The following is a 20,415-nucleotide window of genomic DNA, read 5'->3' on the forward strand; positions in this document are numbered from 1 at the left end:
GTGAAATGAGATCAGTCAGTGGAAGGACGTTGGGTGGGTAGGTGGGGCTTATGGCTGCTTCCAGTTCCACACTGACTGACACTTGCCCATGTGAGTCCGTGTCAAGCTTCTCGAGCTGGACTCACTGGCTTGATGTCAGCACCTACTGGAATGGTTGGATCCCCCTTTGGGAAAAAAGTTTGAAGAGGACTTGCTATTTTAGATTTTTATTTTTAAAGTATTTACGGAGAATGAGTAGATAACGAAGTTTTGGAGCGGTGTCCAAGACAACCGGGCGCGTCGACTTGACGCATTTACCGGAGAGCAGTCACGTGAATTACTCCTGCCTTAACATGCTGCAGGATGGCAACGGGAAGAACCCGCAGGGAGCACCGAACGCCGAAGCCGAGCACGACTCGCCGTCCGGTGATGCCGAACTGGTGCCGCCGCTGCCACCAGCAGCCGCTGCCACCGCATCGGGCCCCGAGGACACGCTCTTCCCTTTGCCCGGAAACACCAAACTGGACATCAAAAGACACGCAGTGACAAACGATTATAAAGTCTCCAGCCAGGTTCTGGGTTTGGGAATTAATGGGAAAGTTCTGGGATGCTTCAACAAGAAGACCGGACAGAAATGCGCTCTTAAGGTAACGCTCACCTGCGCGCGTTACAACAGCTGTGTCAGCAGATTCTCATTTCTAAAACATTACACAACAGTAATTCTGGTTGTATATCATAATATTTGTTTTTTTCTTTTGCTTTGCTTTGTGAGCATGTGAACAATTCACAACCGCTCATCACAATTTTTTTTAGGGGTGGGGGAACCCTGAAAACTCACCTACTTGCTGGTTTTGGACCCCGGCCAAACCAAGACACGCATTTGATTTAAATGTTAGCAAGGATGAGTTCCATTTAGACAAAACTAGTGCTTTGTCAACATTTTGTGGCATCCACAAGCAATGTGGTGTTACACAAGTTTTTTTTTCCAATTTGGAATAGAATTCACAGAAAAAAAACACCAGTTGCACGATTCTTGATGTAGCTCATATCTTTTTCAGTTGTCTGTGTTTTAATGAAGTGTCTGTGCGTAAATACTCCTATGTTTATATTCTTAATTAGATTCCACTGATGCTGCAGAGGAAATTGTGTTCATGCGCTCAAAGACATGTGAAGGGGTGGGGGAAATGCACATTATCAAACCTCATATCATTTCCATACTCAGAATCAGCTATCATATCACACTTTTAGACTGATACTTTTATTCTTGGTGCACAATTCGAGCTTTGCATGTAGGAATTTAGATTGAGAATTGTACAGTAATCCGTAGAGATTCAAGTTGCCAGAGTAGACAGAGCAAAAGCATAGGATGCCGAAATTAGAAACAAAACAGATGGCCAACGAGAATGTTCCTCTAAGAGAAACACATTGTGACACACACATTGGTCGTTAATTCTTACTGCTATCTCCAAACTCAGGTCAAAGGTGAGAAGAGCAAACAATTGTCTAATCACTTGTATACTGGCTGTAAAATGAGTGAATCTCTGTTGGTTGTGATTCAGTTGCCCAGCAGACCATTTAATCACCCAATTATCACTTCAGCCAATTTTGGTAAAAAATGGGGGAGATAAAAAGCTAAAAGTCATGATAAGGACTTTATAATGTGGATGGAGGTGAGTGGCATTCACCAGCTTGTGAGCTTTTTAATTAACTTATTCTTCCGGGGGCTAAACATAATGGATGTGTTTAATTTTAATCCACTTTGTAGAGGAGCTGGATTGATGCCATTCATTCAATTTAATTCACTTACAGTCATCAGGATTTTATGTACCTGGATTTGTCTGAAGGCAAGGAGTCGGGCTTGTTGAGCTCCATGTTTTTTTTATATACTATATATTGGTGAATGGTCCAGAGCCTCTATATGAACCGCGGTTTCCAGGGAGACAAGAAGGGTTCAAAAGAAGTGTGAGGAGGCTGTTAATTGGTTTTGATCCGAATTACGGGGAAGTCCGTGTATTCAGTCATCATCATGTCTCTTTCGCTCTCTTTCTGGTCATTTTTAATCTAGTCTCTTTTATTAGTACAGTGCAGTGCAGGAAATGAGGATAGTAAAACAATAAATGGAAAATTGCTCATTAAAGTAATGTCTGGTGGATGGAACTGCGGGAAGGGAGTCACACACATTTTCAGACGAGCCACCGGAAACTCTGTAGTTCTTTCGAATTGCCGTTGAGTGACCTGACACTTCCAGGCATCACTTCCTCTTCCACACACTCATAGTGAGGAGCGGTTATTGAGATTCTCTGTGGAGTTCCCCTCAAATGTCCCTCACAACGTCTACATTTCTTGAATCAACAAAGAGCACTTTACTTAATGATCAGCGTTTATGTGCGTGTGGGTGTGTTTTGCACTCCTAGCCTAATGCCCTCTAGTGGCTGAAAGAAACCTCTACAGATTTGTGTGTCTCTCTCACATGTCCCATGAGTCAGTCTTTCCCAGTCTGTGACCAGATCGGCCTTCTTGTCAATGTGAACATCAGGTTCATCACCCCCTTACTGTCATATCCCAAAATAGTCACTGACTGCACATGTAGCCACCTGCTGTCTTAGTGTGTTAGTGTACGTTATAATTAGGTTCTTACCAGCGCACGAAATTGAACTCATACTTGCATTACATTTTGAATAGCTCTTTCCTTCTATGTCTTCCAGATCCTCTATGACAACCCCAAAGCAAGGCGGGAGGTGGAGCTTCATTGGAGGGTGTCCGGAGGGCCGCATATTGTCCAAATCCTAAACCTGTATGAGAACATGTATCATGGAAAGAAGTGCCTGCTCATCATCATGGAATGGTACGAGCTTGCGGTCGAGTATCAGTTGAAGTCTAAATGTTTGAAATCCCATTACTAATTTTATTTGCATTGTTAGAATTATTTGCTATCTAGGAGGTCCATCTACAAAAATAAACGCAATATGAAGAATTAGAAACCACGTAAACATGATTTGAAATGACAGTTTTAAAATTGTCATGTGAGGGAAATCCATTTTGTATTTGGTGACTACCCATAAAGTGGCGATATTTTGACCAAATGATATGTTATATCATATTATTGATCAGCCTCGGGGGAGGCGTGCTTGCTCTTGCTGTCATTTATTATTTTTTGCATTGAACTTTTAAAAAAAGACACATAGCGGTGTGCGGTTTCCTCCAAAAAAACTGCTGCTGTCAGCAGTTTTACTTGAGAATGCTCCGATATTTAAGACGCTCTTTGAAAATATGTCCCCGCGAGGAGAAAATGTGCGGTTGACGTCTTTGCTTACAAACAAATGTGAACTGAAACAGATCTCATCGCATTATTTGATACAGGGGCAGGATTTTATTTATTGACTTGTGCTGGCACAACAAGTGTTTATCTACTGTTTGTAGTAACCATGCACATGTCAGCGAGCTCACGTGGCTGTAAGCTGCTTCCTGCGACAGTGGAGGTCAGCGGAAGGCGACGTTTAGTTCTCTCAGTCGAGCACAAAAAGCGCATTTATTCTTCTCTTTTTTTTCCTCTGTGTTGACTAACTACAGATTGAGTACACAACACAAAGAAAATCTGAAATGCGAAGGGATTGGTGTTTTTTACTCATTTGTTTTTGTCCAAGGATGCATCACCCTCCGCAGAAGCGATGATGACGATAAAGAAAATATTATTGTCAAACTCTTATGATACACTATATCAAAATTGCGATGTGTGTGTTTCCATTTGTGTGCTCATGCAGTATGGAGGGTGGAGAGCTGTTCAGCCGCATCCAAGCTCGAGGAGATCAGGCTTTCACAGAGAAAGGTGAGAACTTTTTTGAATCATTGCAGAATGCCATAAAATGTCTCCTCAAAAGCTGTTTCATCCATTTGGAACAGATAAACAACTTCCTAAATTGACACCTTTTTAAATTGGGTTTTTAAATAGCACTCGCTGCAGCTTGAGTGATTGTAGAGAATATACGCTGTGGCTCAAATATACTTTATTGGTGGCTTAGCTCGCCACTGTGAGGTCTCAAACCGGATGTTCTTAGAGGGAAGTGGCCGCTGAGCTTAGAGTGTCACAGAGAATCAAGTTGCAACACAGATTCAGCCAGACTGCACGAGTCATAGAAAAATGTATCCTTTCATTCATGGCTCAAACAGCTGGTGTGAAAATGTTGCCATTCAGTGCAAACAGAACAGCTCCTTTTGAAAATTTTCAACAGTTGGACATTCAAACGTTAAGAGACGGTCAAATCAAATTCTTTGATTGAGTTCCTGGTTTGAGACTGTGTCTTTTAACCTCCTTCATCCCAGAGGCATCTGGGATCATGAGAGACATCGGCACGGCCATTGAGTTCCTGCACAGCATTAACATTGCGCACAGAGATATCAAGGTTTGATCCACAATCAGCTTCGGGTTTCCCAAAAAAAATGTAATTAACTTCATTTGACTGAATGTCCCTTCAATAGCCCGAGAATCTACTGTACACATCAAAGAACAAGAATGGAGTTCTCAAATTAACGGATTTTGGTTTTGCAAAGGAGACCACGCAACACAACCCTCTCCAGACGCCCTGCTACACGCCGTACTACGTGGGTAAGTTCGCTTCCAGTCCTACAAAATGGTTTGACTTTTAAGTACATGTCACACTTAAATTGCATTTGTTTTTGTCCTCGCATTTCTTTGGTCTGGTTTATGTGGTCGCGGATAAGCACCTGAGGTTTTAGGTCCGGAGAAATATGACAAGTCATGTGACATGTGGTCTCTGGGCGTTATCATGTACATCCTGTGAGTAGCTCATTTTTGTCACTGAAGTAATGCAGAAGAAAAAATGTGGTATAATCCGCTCTCTTGTTCTTCCCCAGGTTGTGCGGCTTCCCTCCGTTTTATTCCAACACGGGTCAAGCCATTTCTCCAGGGATGAAGAAGCGAATCAGGATGGGTCAATATGAATTTCCCAACCCGGAGTGGGCTGACGTGTCACAGGAAGGTGAGTTAATTAAGTACTCATAAATCTTCTGCTGGATTTAAGCGGGTAAGAGAAGATAGACAGTTGTTTAATATCACACTTGATGATCTCAACTATTAAATAAAAGTGGAATTTTCCGCATTATGACCTTTAAAAAATTATCCGATGTGTGTTTGGGCCACTTGCGATCACTTAAGTGAACGTTTATGTCGCTTTGACTCTCGCAGGCAAACATTTGATTCACCAGTTGCTGAAGACGGACCCCAACGAGAGAATGAGCATCACTCAGTTTATGAATCACCCCTGGATTAGTGTAAGTTTTTGACTCAGGAGTCCACTTCCTGTTAATGTTGGTTTCCACATCTGCATCCATGTGTTTATGCTCCGCAGCAATCCACGGTGGTTCCCTCCACGCCGCTCCACACCACCCGAGTATTGACAGAAGACAGAGAGATGTGGGAAGACGTGAAGGTTTGATACTTTACAACACTGACCTCTTCTGGCCGTTGTGCGGCATTACAAGAAAAATCAACTTTTTTCAGATGCAATTGTGTATCCAAAATTCGCAGCGTTCCTAAATCAAATTGTCAAAACAAAATATACTTAAACATTAGCTTGTTTATGCTGACGACAATAAAAATACTGTTTAAAAAACACTAAACTAGATCTTTCTGGCCTGCTAGCTCACCAATATATGAATATACATATTTATATATTATATATCATTAATGTAATGTATACCTTAGGAAGACTAAAAGTCTCCGCCAAGGTCCTGTGATAGGGTTCAATAAAATAATGGTCAACCTCGTGTCATTCCGCTTGCGTCCACTAGAGGGAGCAATGACTAAAGGCCCAAACTAAATAAGTTTATCACAAACACACACACACACACGTTTGTTGCTGTAGCTTTCCTGAACCATATGAGGAAATTGTCTATTCAGAACGTTCAATGGATGCAATCGTGCGTGACTGAGTCATGAATACATGGCAGCAATCTTCCCAACAGCTGAAATCTGATGTAACAAGACCACCAAACACAATTGCCTTCAACGATAGACACACAATAGCGTACTGTTCTGCAACAGTGCTGTGTAAGTTGTGTAAGCATTTCCCTTCTCAACCACTTCTCAAAAAATACTGTTACTTCAGCTGACCAGTTTGCAACATGTCAAAATCAATTAATTGAATTCGGAATGTTGTTTTGGCACCATTTTGCTGATTCTTTCACTTCCTGATACAAAACAAGTTTTTCTTCTCATTTTGTTGAATGCACTGAGTCACCAGAATCGATCTGCTGTGTCACAGGAGGAAATGACCAGCGCTTTGGCGACCATGCGTGTCGACTACGACCAAGTGAAGATCAAGGACCTGGATACGTCCAGCAACCCCCTCCTCGCCAAGAGACGCAAGAAAGCTGCCGCAGGGGCGAAGGGTGGCGCCACTGTCTGCCAAAGTCAATGAGGGATGGCAGCTCAGTCTCACAATGAAGGCCAAAGACTTCCTTGTCACTCTTTGTAATTGAGCCGTGAAGAGATTTGCGTAAAGAGACAACAAAATTATTAACACAGCAGGAAATAAATAAGCCTGACTGTAACGTTTCCTGCCAATGTGTTTGTTAAAGTATTTAATGACATTTTAGATCCTGTCTCTCTGTCACTGTGCAAGTACTGTAATGTTTTCTAGTTGAGGTCTCATTTTTGACCACGCACTAATAATCGGTGAGCATGGCTCCCATACAGGGGAACCTCTAAAGTTGAGCAATTTGGGGTGCTCACATTTCCTGGAAAGGTTTTTAAAAAAAAAAAAAAAAAATCATCAGTGTTTGACTTCACAACTCCACTTATTTTTTTTTTTAATTTGTGTGTTATAGGTGAATAGTGTCATTTCTACCAGAAGTGAAATTGCACCTATCATTTCCTCCGCTTCTTATCCTTGTTAGAGAGGTAGGCTGCACCCTGGACTGCTCACTGATTTACTTTATTTTAGTATTCAGGTAAACATCTCAAAATGTTAATCTAAACATTGCCTGTACAGTCATTAGAGACTTTATGTTGGTGAGAATTTGATTACAAAATTAAAATGAATTCACCATGCTTAATTTTCTTGCAGCGTCACATGACGAATTGTGTTTGACCTTTGACTTTTATGCATTATCAAACCTACTGCAGACAAAATGTCAAACTTGAGCACTCTTGTGCTGCGTTGTTTGCATTCAGATGCTTTTGTCTAACCCGTGTGTCCTTTTCCTGAACTCTGACTATTTTTCAGAAAAACAATAAAATGGTCAAACGTGAGCTTTGGGAGGCTTATGTGTTTCCTGTCAATATGACGCCAGCATGCTTTACAAAAGTCAGGTGTGGTTTGGTTGTGCGACATGGCTGAGTTGTGACACTGTTGAGAAACAGTTTTTGTGCGTGTGTTAATGAGTGTCAGGGCTTCAGGTAAATAAAGAGTCAGGTCACATATCAAGATGGCAGCAGGAGCGTGTAGCTTACAAAGCACTACATAACCTGTGCATCTTGTTTTAGTTGCTATGCAGTTGCTATGGTGTTTTTGACCTGGTTTACTCTCCTGACTTGCAGGCACCAAAGCTTCAAGTCCCATTCAGTGTGAATCAAGATGTCTCTATCTAGCCTTAATAGGAGTTGCGTTGCTAATGGTCTCCCCCTCCCACTTCTTGCCTTGATGCATCCTTGAGAGGTTAATGTCCTAAAAGTGTGATTAACCTGAAGTTGCACTGTCATGATTGTATGCCGCTAATTGTAGAGGCAGAATTTACAAAGCGGCTTTCTTGCTCTAGATTATGCAGAGAAGAATGTATACTTGGAATGAAGCCATGTGACTTGAAGAAAAGGTCAACACACAATCATGTTTATGTTGTCCTTTGTGTACCTTTCCCCTATTTTCATCACATGTTCCTCTGTGGTATTTAGGGGAAGGGTTGGGAGTAACCTGAGCATTTAAACTACCTCGGCATCACCGGTGTAAATACGGGATGGCGGCCACGGTTAGATGCGGCCCAAATAGAGCATGACCCCTCAGCTGTTGTTTGCCGCTCTTGAGTCTTTGTCACAGAGACAAGACCGACACGTAAGTGCAGGACTGTCGTGTTTATGTGTGGAATTCTACAGAGTGTTGCGAATGATTTATTGTGTCAGTGGAGTGCATCGTTGTTTTTCCCCCACTCAGACATTTTGTGAGGACCAGACCGGCCGGTCATGACAACATACTGTACATGTGTAACACCAACAGGAAGAACACATCCTGCACACGTGTGTGGGTTGTAATATTCCACTGAACTCCCAAGCGTCGTCATGGTGATCGGACAGATGGACGACAGAGGGTTGCCAACCCATTCAAATAAACATTCAGAAACAGGTACCATTCAGTCAGAATATCAGGTTTTGAAAGTTCTATCCTCCTAAAACTATGAATAATCTATTCTTGTGTTTCTGCTGGTGCTTTTTTGGAATGGGTCATAGAAGCTTGATGGACTTATAACTATTACAACAATGCACGAACATGAGACTATTTAACTGGCTTCCTGGTGGCGCTGCCATTTGGTAAGAATGAGGCACAGTGAGACTGGTCTGACTAGTGTGTGTGTCTGTGTGGGTGGGGCGAGCTGCCTAAGGAATGGGTGTGATGCAAATTGGAGTGAAGGATATTACGTGCGGTGTGAGAGGAGGGCAGTGGGACATGTTGGCCTTTCTGGAGGAATGCGTTTAGGTCAAGTACCAGTGGACCCCTGAGTGTGTCAATTCTTTGGTATAAGCTTAGCGCTGTGTATTTTCTCCACTAGCTACTCTGATTTGTCCTTTCCTCGATATGCCTGATGCACATTCTGGGAGTTGATTTATGAGGTAGAAGTGGGAGTATGTCACAAGCGAGTCGTCAGTGAAGTTCATGACCGTGACATGTGACGATGGGTATCCAAAATAGAAGATGAGCCTGTTTCACTTTTGACCTTAATTGAAACATCTGATATCATAAACTGATTGCTTGATGTTTCTGAATGTTTAGAAACAGTTGTCTCAATATAAGTGAATGGAAGAGATTAGATCCATGCACTACTTTACTCTTTGTCCTTGGTAATAAGAAAACATGTCACCAATGAGGAAAAACTACACTCAAGTTGAGAACTGATAACTAACAATACTCTTTGTGTGTGTGTGCGTGTGTGTGCATGCATATTACACAGTTTTCTGCAGTGTACATACGGGAGCTATATTTGACTGTATGTAACTTTCATGGGAACTTGTCAGCCCTAGTGGGGACACTTCCTTGGAGCCTGTGGGAGGGTGTGTGTGTGTATTGTGCACGTATGCATGCGTGTACTGTGGGAGGGTGCAAAAAAAAAAAAAAGGAGGGGGGGGGCAGGTACTTCTACCTAATTCCGTCCAGTTTTGTAGGAACCTTCTGGCTTCACACACTCACTGAGTGTGTATCAGTGTGTATGTGTGTGTGAGCGTGTGTTCCCAGTAATAAGCATCTGTGCAGCGCTTGGCTCGGGACTCCATCCGTAGACTGACGGTCCATGATGAGAGGCTGCTCCGGCCGATCCAAGCCACCACACAACCAAGGCAGAGCGGGTAAGAAGGATTCCGCTTCTCGTTGTTGTCTTGGGCTGTAATTCTGCGTCTTAGTGAGAGGCAGAGGCGCGCGAGGGAGACGTAAACAGGAGTGGACGTGCTGTCTCTGGGCTGGCGCTGTCATCGAGACCTTTACCCTAGATAACAACAACAATCTCCCAACGCTGCCTTTCGCGTTGCGCACGCACGCACTGTTTTGCTAAATGCTTTATATTTAAACACAAACAGTTGACAATGCGTGTAGTAGTCGTTGAAATGCAAGCATATCATCACTCAATCGAGTGAGTTATTTTGATGTTCGCCTTGCTGATGCAGAGCTTCTCGCTCATTCTGGTGGCTCGTTGTTGCGTAGCTTTACAGCATCGTAGGGTACATGTAGCCTGCTATGTAACATAACGTGGGAATGCATGTGTGGCTATCGGCTGTTTTCATTCCCAGTAAGGACTGGAGATACTGGTTGGTTCCGTTCATTGAGTCAGTCAGTACAGTTTGGGCTAAAAACTGTTAGCTGCTGAAAGGAGGGAGAGCCCTATATAGGGAACCCCGATTTACGACTGCGGAGTTGCGCTCAAACAGCGGAAGCTAATCTAAATTTGTACGTAAGGACCTGACATACAATAAACTATGCCGATGCAATAGGAAGGTAGGACAGTATGTTTATAAAAACAAAAACAAATGAAACCCGTACGACTGTAACTGAGCGTGCTGCCTGACTTATTTGTCGCGCAGGGAAGTATTCTTGCGCCGCTGCGCAAACTAGTTCATTGCGTGCCGTCACAACAATGAGTTATAGTTGATTCGTATTATAATGAATGGCTAACACAATCAATGTGTTGCTTGAATGTAGAAACTATATTTTGTCATTTAGAGTTATAAGACTAATATAATATCGCTATTGTTTTTCCACAATAAAAACAGTATGCCTCCTATATATATATATACTGAATATTTACAGTATGGAGGAAGCTATATAAATTATCTGCTAAGATGGGCAAAAGTGGAGTGCTGACACATTTGAGTTAATTGAAAGCACGTCATATGTAGGTCACATACCCTGTTGCTCCGCCGTTTCAATAATCAGGCAATGAAAGCATATGAGCAAAGTGAGGCGCTTGTTATCAGAACCACTATAAAAACAATAACACTTTATTGTCACTGTAAAGATACAGTCGTGTATGTAAAACAAAGTGAAAAATATGAAATACTTAATGTAAATAATGAATGTGGCTTGTTTTAATGGCTTGTCGACTTGCAATGTGTCATACAGAAAGGCAGACAAAACAAAATAGTGATGGGACTTTGGCCCGAGTTATTTCTGGGTAATTGATTCACCGACGTCGTTAATATAATTGTCACCAACATGGGTAGAGTAAAAAAAAATAGTGTTGATAGAATTATAGTATGTAATCTTATATTTTGTCGAGTTTTGTTATAGTTTTGTTTTTATTATAATATGCGTTATATGCGTGCACGGCTGTATCTTCACCCCCGTTTAAATGCCGTTTTTGTGATATACTAAAAGCATGAGATAATAATTTTCTTTATTTGTTTATTTCGCTATGACGTGATTACGGTAAAACAGCAAAAATATGGCTGCGCGTGCATTGTAGTCAATACGACTACGAGGCGACAATGCACGTGACGTAACATAGCGCGATCGAGTGGGAGGCTGAGAAGAAGACTGGAGGCTGCATCCTCGTTGATTACCACCATGAAACCCCGGTCACCTTCGGAGCAGCATCACGGGAAAAGACCCCGTGTCCCTCCTGCAGCAGCCTCCACGTCGCCGCAAGACGCAATGGAGGACGCTCCTCTGCCGAACCCGCGAGAACTCACCCAAAACCCCCTCAAAAAAATTTGGATGCCGTGTAAAAATGGCCTTCCCGAGAGGCACATTTCTCAAAGGAAGGGTGCGTATGGCGACGGCGTGGCTCTGACGTGTTGTTATTCATTCTCTCTTGAAGAATGCAACTCGTTTGCAGAAATTGTTTGCTTTTATCGCTGTGCGCTCAACCAGTCGAGCCTGCTTTGTATCCCGTGGTGCTGCTAGCTTAAACCGTTAGCTGCTAATGCGATCCTTCAGCGCCTCACGTCACACTTCAGAGTGGCCGAGCAGAAAGGAGACGTGACGTCAGCGAACCGAGTGAAGCACCCGCTGTTGAGAAACACAATAGTACATTTTGTATGCGGCGTGTGATTGTGTGTGATGCGGGCTACAATTGCCTCGGTTAACGGCCGTGCCAAGCAAGCCACGAGATGCTTATGCGTGCGAAGACGTGCACGGCGATCCTCGGTTTACGACGGAGCTACGCGACGCAACAATTTAATCATGTTGCGCACTGTAAATATGAACTATTTTGATCTTGCGCTAGTGTTGAAGCAATTCAATGATGGCAGACTTCAAAACTGAGATGGCATTCGGCCGCTCTGCCCTCTGACCCAGTCATCTGTGCAAACACTGACCCAGTTAGGCAATGAATTGATCTTGATGTGCTCACTTTTTGGAGGATAAAAGTGCTGTGTTGTTTCACAACGCCTGGCGCCATTCTTCACACTGCTGCAATGATCCATTGTAAATTAATGATAGTTCTTTACCGCTGCAATTTGTATTCCTTTGCAGTCTGCATGACAAACTGTCCTACGCTGATTGTGACGGTGGGCCTTCCTGCTAGAGGGAAGACCTACATCTCCAAGAAGCTCACCCGCTATCTCAACTGGATAGGGGTTCCCACAAGAGGTACACCTTTTTTTTTTTTGCTAAATATTACTTAAGGCAGATTTCCTTAAAGGATAATTGGGAGCAATGCTAATTTTGATTATCATCAATCATCTTCTCCAGAGTTCAATGTAGGACAGTACAGGAGAGAGTGTGTGAAGATCTACAAGTCCTTTGAGTTCTTCCGTCCAGACAATGAAGAAGGGTTAAAGATCAGAAGGTAAGAGTTTCTAATCATTCTCAAACACTTTGAAGTCTTCCATGCGTGCCAGTGGGCTTACGTGTAAACTTTGCAGGCAGTGCGCTTCGGCAGCTTTAAATGATGTGCGAGAGTACCTCACAGAAGAAGGAGGCCAAGTTGCGGTATGTCGGGTTCGGCGATTGCATGTTGCTCAGTTCGCTGTGCAACCTTCATGGTTGGTTCTCTTTTTGTGGGCCGCAGGTTTTTGATGCAACAAACACCACCAGGGAAAGAAGGGAAACCATCATTGAATTTGCAGAGCAGAATGGCTTCAAGGTAAAATAGAATGAAGCTGTTTTAATAACAAAGTTTACATATTCAGTAAATAGACAAGCTATTCAAATATATGCTGCTCCATCTTGCAAAGGATAAAGTTGTGTGCGTGCTTTTATTTTCAGGTGTTTTTTGTGGAGTCCGTGTGTGAAGACCCAGATGTAATCCAGGAGAACATTGTGGTGAGCATGTAGATTTGTAATGCAGATGACATCAGGACCATCAGATGTTCCTCATTTTTACTTTTTTTTTTGTGTTTAGCAAGTGAAGCTGGGCAGCCCCGACTACACTAACTGCAACACCGAGGAGGCGGTTGAAGACTTTATGAAGAGGATTAAGTGTTATGAAAATTCTTATGAGACATTAGATGAGGTCTTGGACAGGTATTTATTTTTATTATTCTTTCAAATTTGCACTTGGACACAACAGTGTGCTGCCACCTTGTGGCGTAAAACAGAATCGCTCCCTAAATAAATACAATTCTCAATGCTCTCCATTTTAGAGAACTCTCCTACATCAAAATCATGGATGTGGGTCAGCGATATTTGGTCAACCGGGTGTTAGACCACATCCAGAGTCGAATCGTCTACTACCTCATGAACATCCACATTACACCTCGCTCCATCTACCTGTGTCGACATGGAGAGAGTGAGCTCAATGTCAAGGGTTGCATCGGAGGCGACTCGGGCCTCACGCCCAGAGGCAAAGAGGTACGCAAGATGCAGTCGCCAAATTGTGGCATTGGTACGCATGATAGGTGAAGGCAAAGTCTGCCACCGTCCTCTACACATGTGTCAGCGTTGTTCTCCTCTTTGCAGTTTGCCAAGAAGCTAAGCCAGTTCATTGAAGCTCAGGGCATCAGTGATCTGAAGGTGTGGACCAGTCAAATGAAGAGAACCATCCAGACGGCAGAAGCTCTCAGTGTGCCCTACGAACAGTGGAAGGTCCTCAACGAGATTGACGCTGTGAGTCTTTGAGCTCAAGTGATTCTCCTCCATCCTTTACTGTTTCTATCAAATTGTTAATCAGTGTGTGTGTCACTTCAGGGTGTGTGTGAGGAGATGATGTATGAGGAGATTCAAGATAATTACCCTCTGGAGTTTGCACTGCGGGACCAGGACAAGTACCGCTACCGCTACCCTAAGGGAGAGGTCAGTCACGTTATACAAGATCATTGACAAACAATATACTCATGGGTGTAGACGTGAAGTGAAACTGAACTTCATGCGCTCCATCGGTATCCAGAGTGGTGGTAGATATTTACAACTGACACCAACTTTGCATTCTTGTAATAACTAGTCTTATGAGGACTTGGTGCAGCGGCTGGAGCCGGTCATCATGGAGCTGGAGAGGCAGGAGAACGTGCTTGTCATCTGTCACCAGGCCGTCATGCGCTGCCTACTGGCTTACTTCCTGGACAAGACGGCAGGTGAGTCTGGGAGATGGAACCGCTTGATGGCGTCTTGAAGAAAGGTGTCACTGTTAATCTGTAGACTACAGTGACCCCCCCTTGGGGGTGTTGGAACCAAGCCAAGTCGCGAATTGTGGAAACCCGCCATTACTTCACTCGTCCCATCTGAAATAGATGTTCTTAAAAAAAAAAAATCAGTCAAGGTGTTCCAATTGTGTTTGTGTCTCCATCCATACAGAGGAACTGCCCTACCTGAAGTGCCCGCTGCACACCGTGTTGAAGCTCACGCCAGTGGCCTACGGTAGGACGCCTTTGTTGCCTCAAGTGTGCACAATGTGGAACCGTGACCAGCACTGGTCTTACACTGCCATCCTTCTGCCATCAGGCTGCAAAGTGGAGTCCATCGGCCTCAACGTCGAAGCTGTCACCACGCACAGAGAGAAACCAGAGGTGAGCACAATCTGTCAATTGCATGCGCACACTCGCACACACATCAGCGGACCCACATGAAATGCTGAGACCGGACAGAACCGGATTGTTTTGGTGGCTTCAGGCGCTGAACATTATGCTGCAACATGATTAGTTCGCAACACTGAAACATAACTCCCCCTCTTACTATTTGCACATGCGTCACAATACAAACGATGAATAGAAAATTGTCCGTTTTAAGAGCAATGCAAACAAAGCCGGTGTGAAAAACATGACTTCCAAAAAAATTACAACCTGACCTAACAAAATTTGATAGCAGGAAGTGAACATGAGAAATTGGACTATTTAAAATTGCACAATAAACCCCTAAATTCAATGTCGGTGGTCCTCTATATAGCTTAAAAAGGGAGTTGGACCCTAACGGCCCTCCCGCTGATAAAAATATTTGTCGAATAAGGTGATGTCATGCCTTGCTAAACTGACAACTGTAACAGTTTGAACTGTTATGGCAAATATCCTCCTGATGTTTGCCCACGTTGTTTTGATCCCTCCCCGTTTGTGTGTGTGTGTGCTTTTCCCTCCTTCGCGGAACAGAACGTAGAAGTATCACGGATGTCACAGGAGGCTCTGCTAACAGTGCCAGCTCACCAATGAGGCACTGCCCCCCCACCCTCTTGGCCTCCTTTAGGCCTCATTGCACACCTCACTGTAACTCTTCCACTGCACCTGCCAACTTCTTTGCTCTCCGACTTTTTCTCATCCTATTCCCGTCCAACGTCGTCTGCGCTTCCTGCACTCGTGTGTCCATTAGTGGTAGCTGACTGGAATCCAGTTAATTCTTGATTATTTGGAATAATATTACACGGACCTCGTGTCATGTGCGTTCTCCCTTTTTTGGAGAGCAAACAGTTGTAGTGGACATGAGGCTCCGAAATGTGAAGTAACAAGACTAATACGTCGTCCGATGAAGTTTTTGTGTGCTTTGTTTTCCCTCATGACTGAACTGATGTAACCGTGGTGATTTTTTTACACATATACTTTTTGCAATATTGCACAATTTTTGTTTCTTATCAAAATGTGTCGAATGCCTCATCTCATTCGTACTCAACAAAAAATCCTGGAAGTCGGAACTACAGTATGTTAACGATTATTTGACAATGTGACTCCATAATGTGACACTGACTCCAATGAAGAAGCGGTTTCTGTTCATTGTTTTGAAATAAACTTTCACTCAGCATTACGAGTCCACTCTCGTCAATCATTTCTCGACACTACATTTGTTGACACAATATGATTTCAAACTACTTTTACAGATCTGGTATTAGTTCCATCATTAATATGCAAATGTCAAATAAAGTGCTGCCAACCTGAATTGAATATTCAACATTTTAATACTGTCAAATTTTAAGACGGAAAAATTTCCAAGTGGACAAAATCACTCAAGACACTGAAGTAGAACCTGAAACGCTTTAATGCAAACAACATCCAACAAGATCCTCTCAATTTCAGCCGACATGTCCATAAGAGCTCTGACACTGATCCGTTGCTCTTTCCAGAACGTGAACGTCCATCGAACAACAGAGGACGCCCTGCAGACCATCCCTGCTCACTTCTGACGCCAATGTGTGCGGCCTTCCGGCGAGCCTCGTGTTTCCCGCAAGGTGCCCCGTCGTTGCTTTTCCTGTGTCGTGCACTTCCTGTTCACGCGGGTGACTTCCAGACTGAAGTGCCTCCTCCGATGCAAAAGCACACCTCTGTAGCTCTAAGGTACCATTTGAAGGAGTTCATCTCATTTGACGTTTTGCACTGTCCTCACAATTTGCTCCAGCGTGATATCCGTGTGTCCTTAAGATTGTACTTTTGCGCAGTAGAGTTTAAGTATTCTATTTTTTTTAACTATCACTATGGGTTCCATCCATCCAAAGATCAATTTGCTTTATATTTGAATCACTTAAATGTGCAATCTTTGTTTTTGTGATAGTGTCCTCAATGTTTAATATGCTATTTGAAGGTTCCTAACCTAATGTACCTGGTGTTATAAAAGATTTTAGATATATGAAGCGCTTATTCACTGTACTGAAATGACCTCTGTTGTTTCCACTAACATGGCTAATATGTCTCACTTCAAGCAGATGTACTGCCTTTATAGTAGAGAGTGAATTCTGATTCTGTGAAGAGTGTGCGCGTGTGTGTACCTGTGTGTGTGTGTGAGAAAAATAGAGATCACGTCAGGTCGTGGTGGTGACTCCGTTGAAATACAATAAAGTTGTTATTTTTACACTATGACCAATGTTACTGGTACTTCTCTACCCATTACTGTAATTCCAGCCACTCCCCCTTGAATTGTACTTCATAGTTCGACTAATATTTATTCGTATAGGGCATTGGGACCAGACGTCTGTTTCCGCATCATAAATCCTTCAGTTTTTATCCGTGCAAGTGTATTTCCACACCCATGGATATTCCACCAAATTATTTCAATACTTAAGATTTAAGATTGAATTTCTTCTGTGCTTTGTTCATCATGGCCACAAGAGGGCCCCTGTCACTGTCATTAATTTAATGCACATATTAAATTTAAATTTATATTTTTTTAAATTGATTGAATACCTGTGATACATTTTTAAAATCTTTATGCATTTTTTTTTTAAATTTGACTAGTATTTAATGTTTTATGTCTAATTTAGTAAATTAATGCAACAAATTAATTTACAAAATAATTTCAATCAACCTACTTTGCTAAGAACAAAAACAGAACCCAGCAGTTATTTATACCATTGATCAAGTTTATCTGTCGAGTGGTCAAAATTAGTTTGCAGGGGCAGAGTTCACTGGGTCAAAATAATATGCTGCTAAAGCATGAGATCCGATCTACTATGTACTCTAGGTGTGCCTTGGTTACACATGCAAACACAACCATCCTATGTTGACTGACGGAAAACACCCTTGGCATACGTACAGTAGAAGTCAAGTCGGTTTCACGTTCAGTTCAGTCAGAAATGCAGCTCAACCAGGCAATGTTTACTATTCATGAAACTGTGATACAGGTAGTAAAAACAAGTTGAACCAGTTTCCGTGCGGCGACCAAATCAAGACATCTGACGTTTCCTTTTAAACTGCAGACAGCATGTTAAGTTTTACTACGTTAAGGCAATTCCGAAAGACTACTGTCCTATTTTAAAGTAATGAAAGCACCAAATATGTGCAGTTTCTGGAGCCAGTCCATGTTTTTTTATTGCTAGAATAGTTGCCAGGTCTGCAAAGGTGACTGTAAGCAATAAAAACTTGTGCATCATGCGCATAATTCACTCCTGGATAGTGATGCCTACTATTGAACCACATTTTTCTACACTACAATAGTGGAACTATCACAGAAAAAAAGCCCCCATGTCATATGACAACCCACTCTCATAATCTGATGGCCTATTTGGGTTCATCGTTAATCTTACTGAATTTTACAGCGGTGCTTTGGTTCAAAGAAGGATTTCTCACTCTTTCTCCCACTTTCTGTCAATCTCTCTCATTCTCTCTAATGCTTACAATGGAGAAGGCATTATCTGTCCACAGAGGTAAAGAGGATTAAAGTGAAATTTAAAGCAAAAAAAAAAGTTCTGTGCATTAACAGGGCCAATTGTTAAGTGATGAGCAAATAAATGATGGGTCAGTGACTTCTACAAGTCTCATTTGAATCCAGCAAGAGGGGGGAGGGGGTTGAGATTGAGTCGCAGTATAGTGCTTCGGCAATAAGAGCATTGCGTGGTTTGACTTATTTATGAATGATGACAATGCGGCTTTATGGATGTGCAAAATGATGAAAGTAGGCTCTGCCCACCACTGGACACCTTCTAGCTCCGCCCCTGGTTTTACACTGCTATGACGACGGTGTGGTTTGGGCTTGGGTTGCTCTCTTTGAATTTTATTGTTACTTTGTTTGTGCCTTCACTGCTTTCTGGTTTGTGTACTTATAAAAAGACATCCACATGAACAACATTAATCAAATCTGCTGTTTTCACTGGCCAAAGGGAAAGGAAACAATGAATGGACAGTTTTAAGATAAGCATTCAAGAATTCCTCATTACTTAGTTGGCGCAAGGGCTGAATATTGCAGTCTGAAAGCTCGCGTGCACCATGGTGGGATTTTATATGCTCATTTTGCAGATACAGTATTTCGCTTGTAAATGTAGTTTACAATATCCCATATCGCGCGGAAGACCTTTCGTATGTAAAGCATGCAATTTACTGCCGAAGGTTAATTCAAAACGGAAGGCACAGATGTCGAATAGTGAAATTCATGAACGCATGCATGAGAGTGAAAGGAGGCGATGGCGTGACACTGACTTGCAGTGAAACAGCAAATGCCAGGAAGAATATGTTGACATATCTGGACTGATGGATGAAGTACAGGAAGAACGTTGGAGCCAGTGGCTTGTGTCGATCCGATTTGGGTGATATTTGTGACTGCAAGTTGGCACAGAAGCTTTTGTGTCTTGCACCGTTCTGTAGTTCTTCTGCTTAATGTATTTTTCATCAGTGAAGAACCATGTGAGTGCTGTTTTACTCAATCGTCTCCTGCAGAGGAACAAGGGTCTTCATAATTTATCATACTCACGTCTTGGGTTGTGCTCAAAGTCTCTAATTATTATAGTTTATTTAATCATCAGTTGCTTTAAAGGGCTACTTTGTCCCTCAAATATGATTACAAAGGCTGAGTTGGTAATGATTAAAGATAAGATTGTAACACTTAATATTTCTATGAATTCTGGCCCATGTTCTTCTGCCCCAGGAGACCAAGAGTGTTTTCACTGGTATTTTTAGATTTGGGAAAAGCTCATCTGAGGCTCCCTAGGTGAGAAGTTTCGCCATTTGATTTTAATTCAGCCCATCTTTCACTCGTTTTCTCTCATGCCTTCCTTGCAGGTGAGGTGTCGCTCTTTGGATGAGGGGGCGTGGTCGCCGGACAATTGCTTTCGTGCACGCAAAGGCAATTTGGGGTCTTCAATTAATGTCAAGGCTTGTTTTTAGTTTATCTTCATGTAGATTAGCTATTCTATTAATATTTTTTTTCCTCGGCTCATTAGGAAAATATTATTTAAAGGGAACAACAGGCAGCGTTGCGACAGACATACGTGAGCAGCTTCCGTTCTCAAATAAAGAATGCACTTCAACTTGTCCAACCTGAAATGCAGCAATCTTGTTGAGTAGCACCACAGTGAGTGTAATCGAGGACCACTGAGAATTATGTAAAATATTAATAATGGAGAAGTTCTTTGCGAAATATCACTTCACTGATATTGACCATGGCATTCATAAGTACTGTGGCAGGGTGGCAATTAAAACTAGAATGTGTTTATTGTAACTTTCATTGGCTTGCAGTCGCGACTCAACTCTGCCAGCCACACATGCGCATTTGTATTGACGTTGCCTTCAGGTCCTCCCAATAGTGTGCGTCAAATCATTTAGTTTTGAATGAACAATTGAAATCTCACGTGTATGCAAGTGTCAAGAGTCATTGTTCATATAATTGCTATCTATTTCAATGCTACTTTTAAATTCTTTTAAAATTTAAACTCACATTTCGTATACCGCAATTCTTTAAGTCGACGCAAGTCAGATAGTGAAGCTGGCGCAGTTCCTGACAGGCGGATTTAAAGTTATCACCAACAGTTTCTCCACAATTAATGGATATTAATGCATTTCACGCAAATAATTTTATTTATTTATAACGAATATATTTTCACGCGACTCGTCCCACGAGTATTTCCGACGCACAAACCCAGATTCCAATATTTCCCACAGCA

At 42.4% G+C, this 20,415-nt stretch overlaps 2 protein-coding genes across 5 annotated transcripts; both read left to right on the top strand.

Annotated features, from left to right (window-relative positions):
* Positions 1-72: 72 nt before the first annotated feature.
* Positions 73-7,249, top strand: mapkapk3 (MAPK activated protein kinase 3). The gene is made up of 10 exons (XM_061291137.1): positions 73-626; positions 2,685-2,824; positions 3,741-3,805; positions 4,300-4,379; positions 4,456-4,582; positions 4,699-4,774; positions 4,852-4,976; positions 5,183-5,268; positions 5,346-5,426; positions 6,261-7,249. Exons 1-10 carry the CDS (start codon positions 333-335, stop codon positions 6,414-6,416), a joined length of 1,230 nt encoding a protein of 409 aa, XP_061147121.1. The 5' UTR covers positions 73-332; the 3' UTR covers positions 6,417-7,249.
* A 2,094-nt stretch (positions 7,250-9,343) lies between these two features.
* LOC133162145 (6-phosphofructo-2-kinase/fructose-2,6-bisphosphatase 4-like) lies at positions 9,344-16,903 on the top strand. Of its 4 annotated transcripts, none has more exons than XM_061291135.1 (14): positions 9,344-9,547; positions 12,168-12,284; positions 12,387-12,483; positions 12,560-12,626; positions 12,706-12,780; positions 12,903-12,959; positions 13,039-13,160; positions 13,280-13,487; positions 13,596-13,742; positions 13,824-13,928; positions 14,077-14,206; positions 14,427-14,489; positions 14,574-14,638; positions 16,174-16,903. In XM_061291135.1, the coding sequence occupies exons 1-14, from the start codon at positions 9,493-9,495 to the stop codon at positions 16,231-16,233; spliced, it is 1,368 nt and encodes a 455-aa protein (XP_061147119.1). In that variant the 5' UTR covers positions 9,344-9,492; the 3' UTR covers positions 16,234-16,903. The 4 variants fall into 4 exon arrangements, with proteins under 4 accessions (XP_061147119.1, XP_061147118.1, XP_061147117.1 ...); XM_061291134.1 differs by lacking the exon at positions 16,174-16,903 and adding an exon at positions 15,212-15,857; XM_061291133.1 differs by lacking the exon at positions 9,344-9,547 and adding an exon at positions 11,185-11,457.
* Positions 16,904-20,415: the final 3,512 nt, after the last annotated feature.

Source organism: Syngnathus typhle, linkage group LG11 (assembly GCF_033458585.1).
Source record: "Syngnathus typhle isolate RoL2023-S1 ecotype Sweden linkage group LG11, RoL_Styp_1.0, whole genome shotgun sequence".
NCBI lineage: Eukaryota > Metazoa > Chordata > Actinopteri > Syngnathiformes > Syngnathidae > Syngnathus > Syngnathus typhle.

Bases quoted from the DNA above. Each gene is read 5' to 3' on its own strand.
- mapkapk3 (XM_061291137.1), top strand. From the start codon at position 333: ATGCTGCAGGATGGCAACGGGAAGAACCCGCAGGGAGCACCGAACGCC. The intron at 2,825-3,740 runs GTACGAGCTTGC...GTGCTCATGCAG, and splicing joins CTGCTCATCATCATGGAATG to TATGGAGGGTGGAGAGCTGT. The intron at 4,775-4,851 runs GTGAGTAGCTCA...GTTCTTCCCCAG, and splicing joins GGCGTTATCATGTACATCCT to GTTGTGCGGCTTCCCTCCGT.
- LOC133162145 (XM_061291133.1), top strand. From the start codon at position 11,259: ATGAAACCCCGGTCACCTTCGGAGCAGCATCACGGGAAAAGACCCCGT. The intron at 12,781-12,902 runs GTAAAATAGAAT...TTTTATTTTCAG, and splicing joins CAGAGCAGAATGGCTTCAAG to GTGTTTTTTGTGGAGTCCGT. The intron at 13,929-14,076 runs GTCAGTCACGTT...TGTAATAACTAG, and splicing joins ACCGCTACCCTAAGGGAGAG to TCTTATGAGGACTTGGTGCA.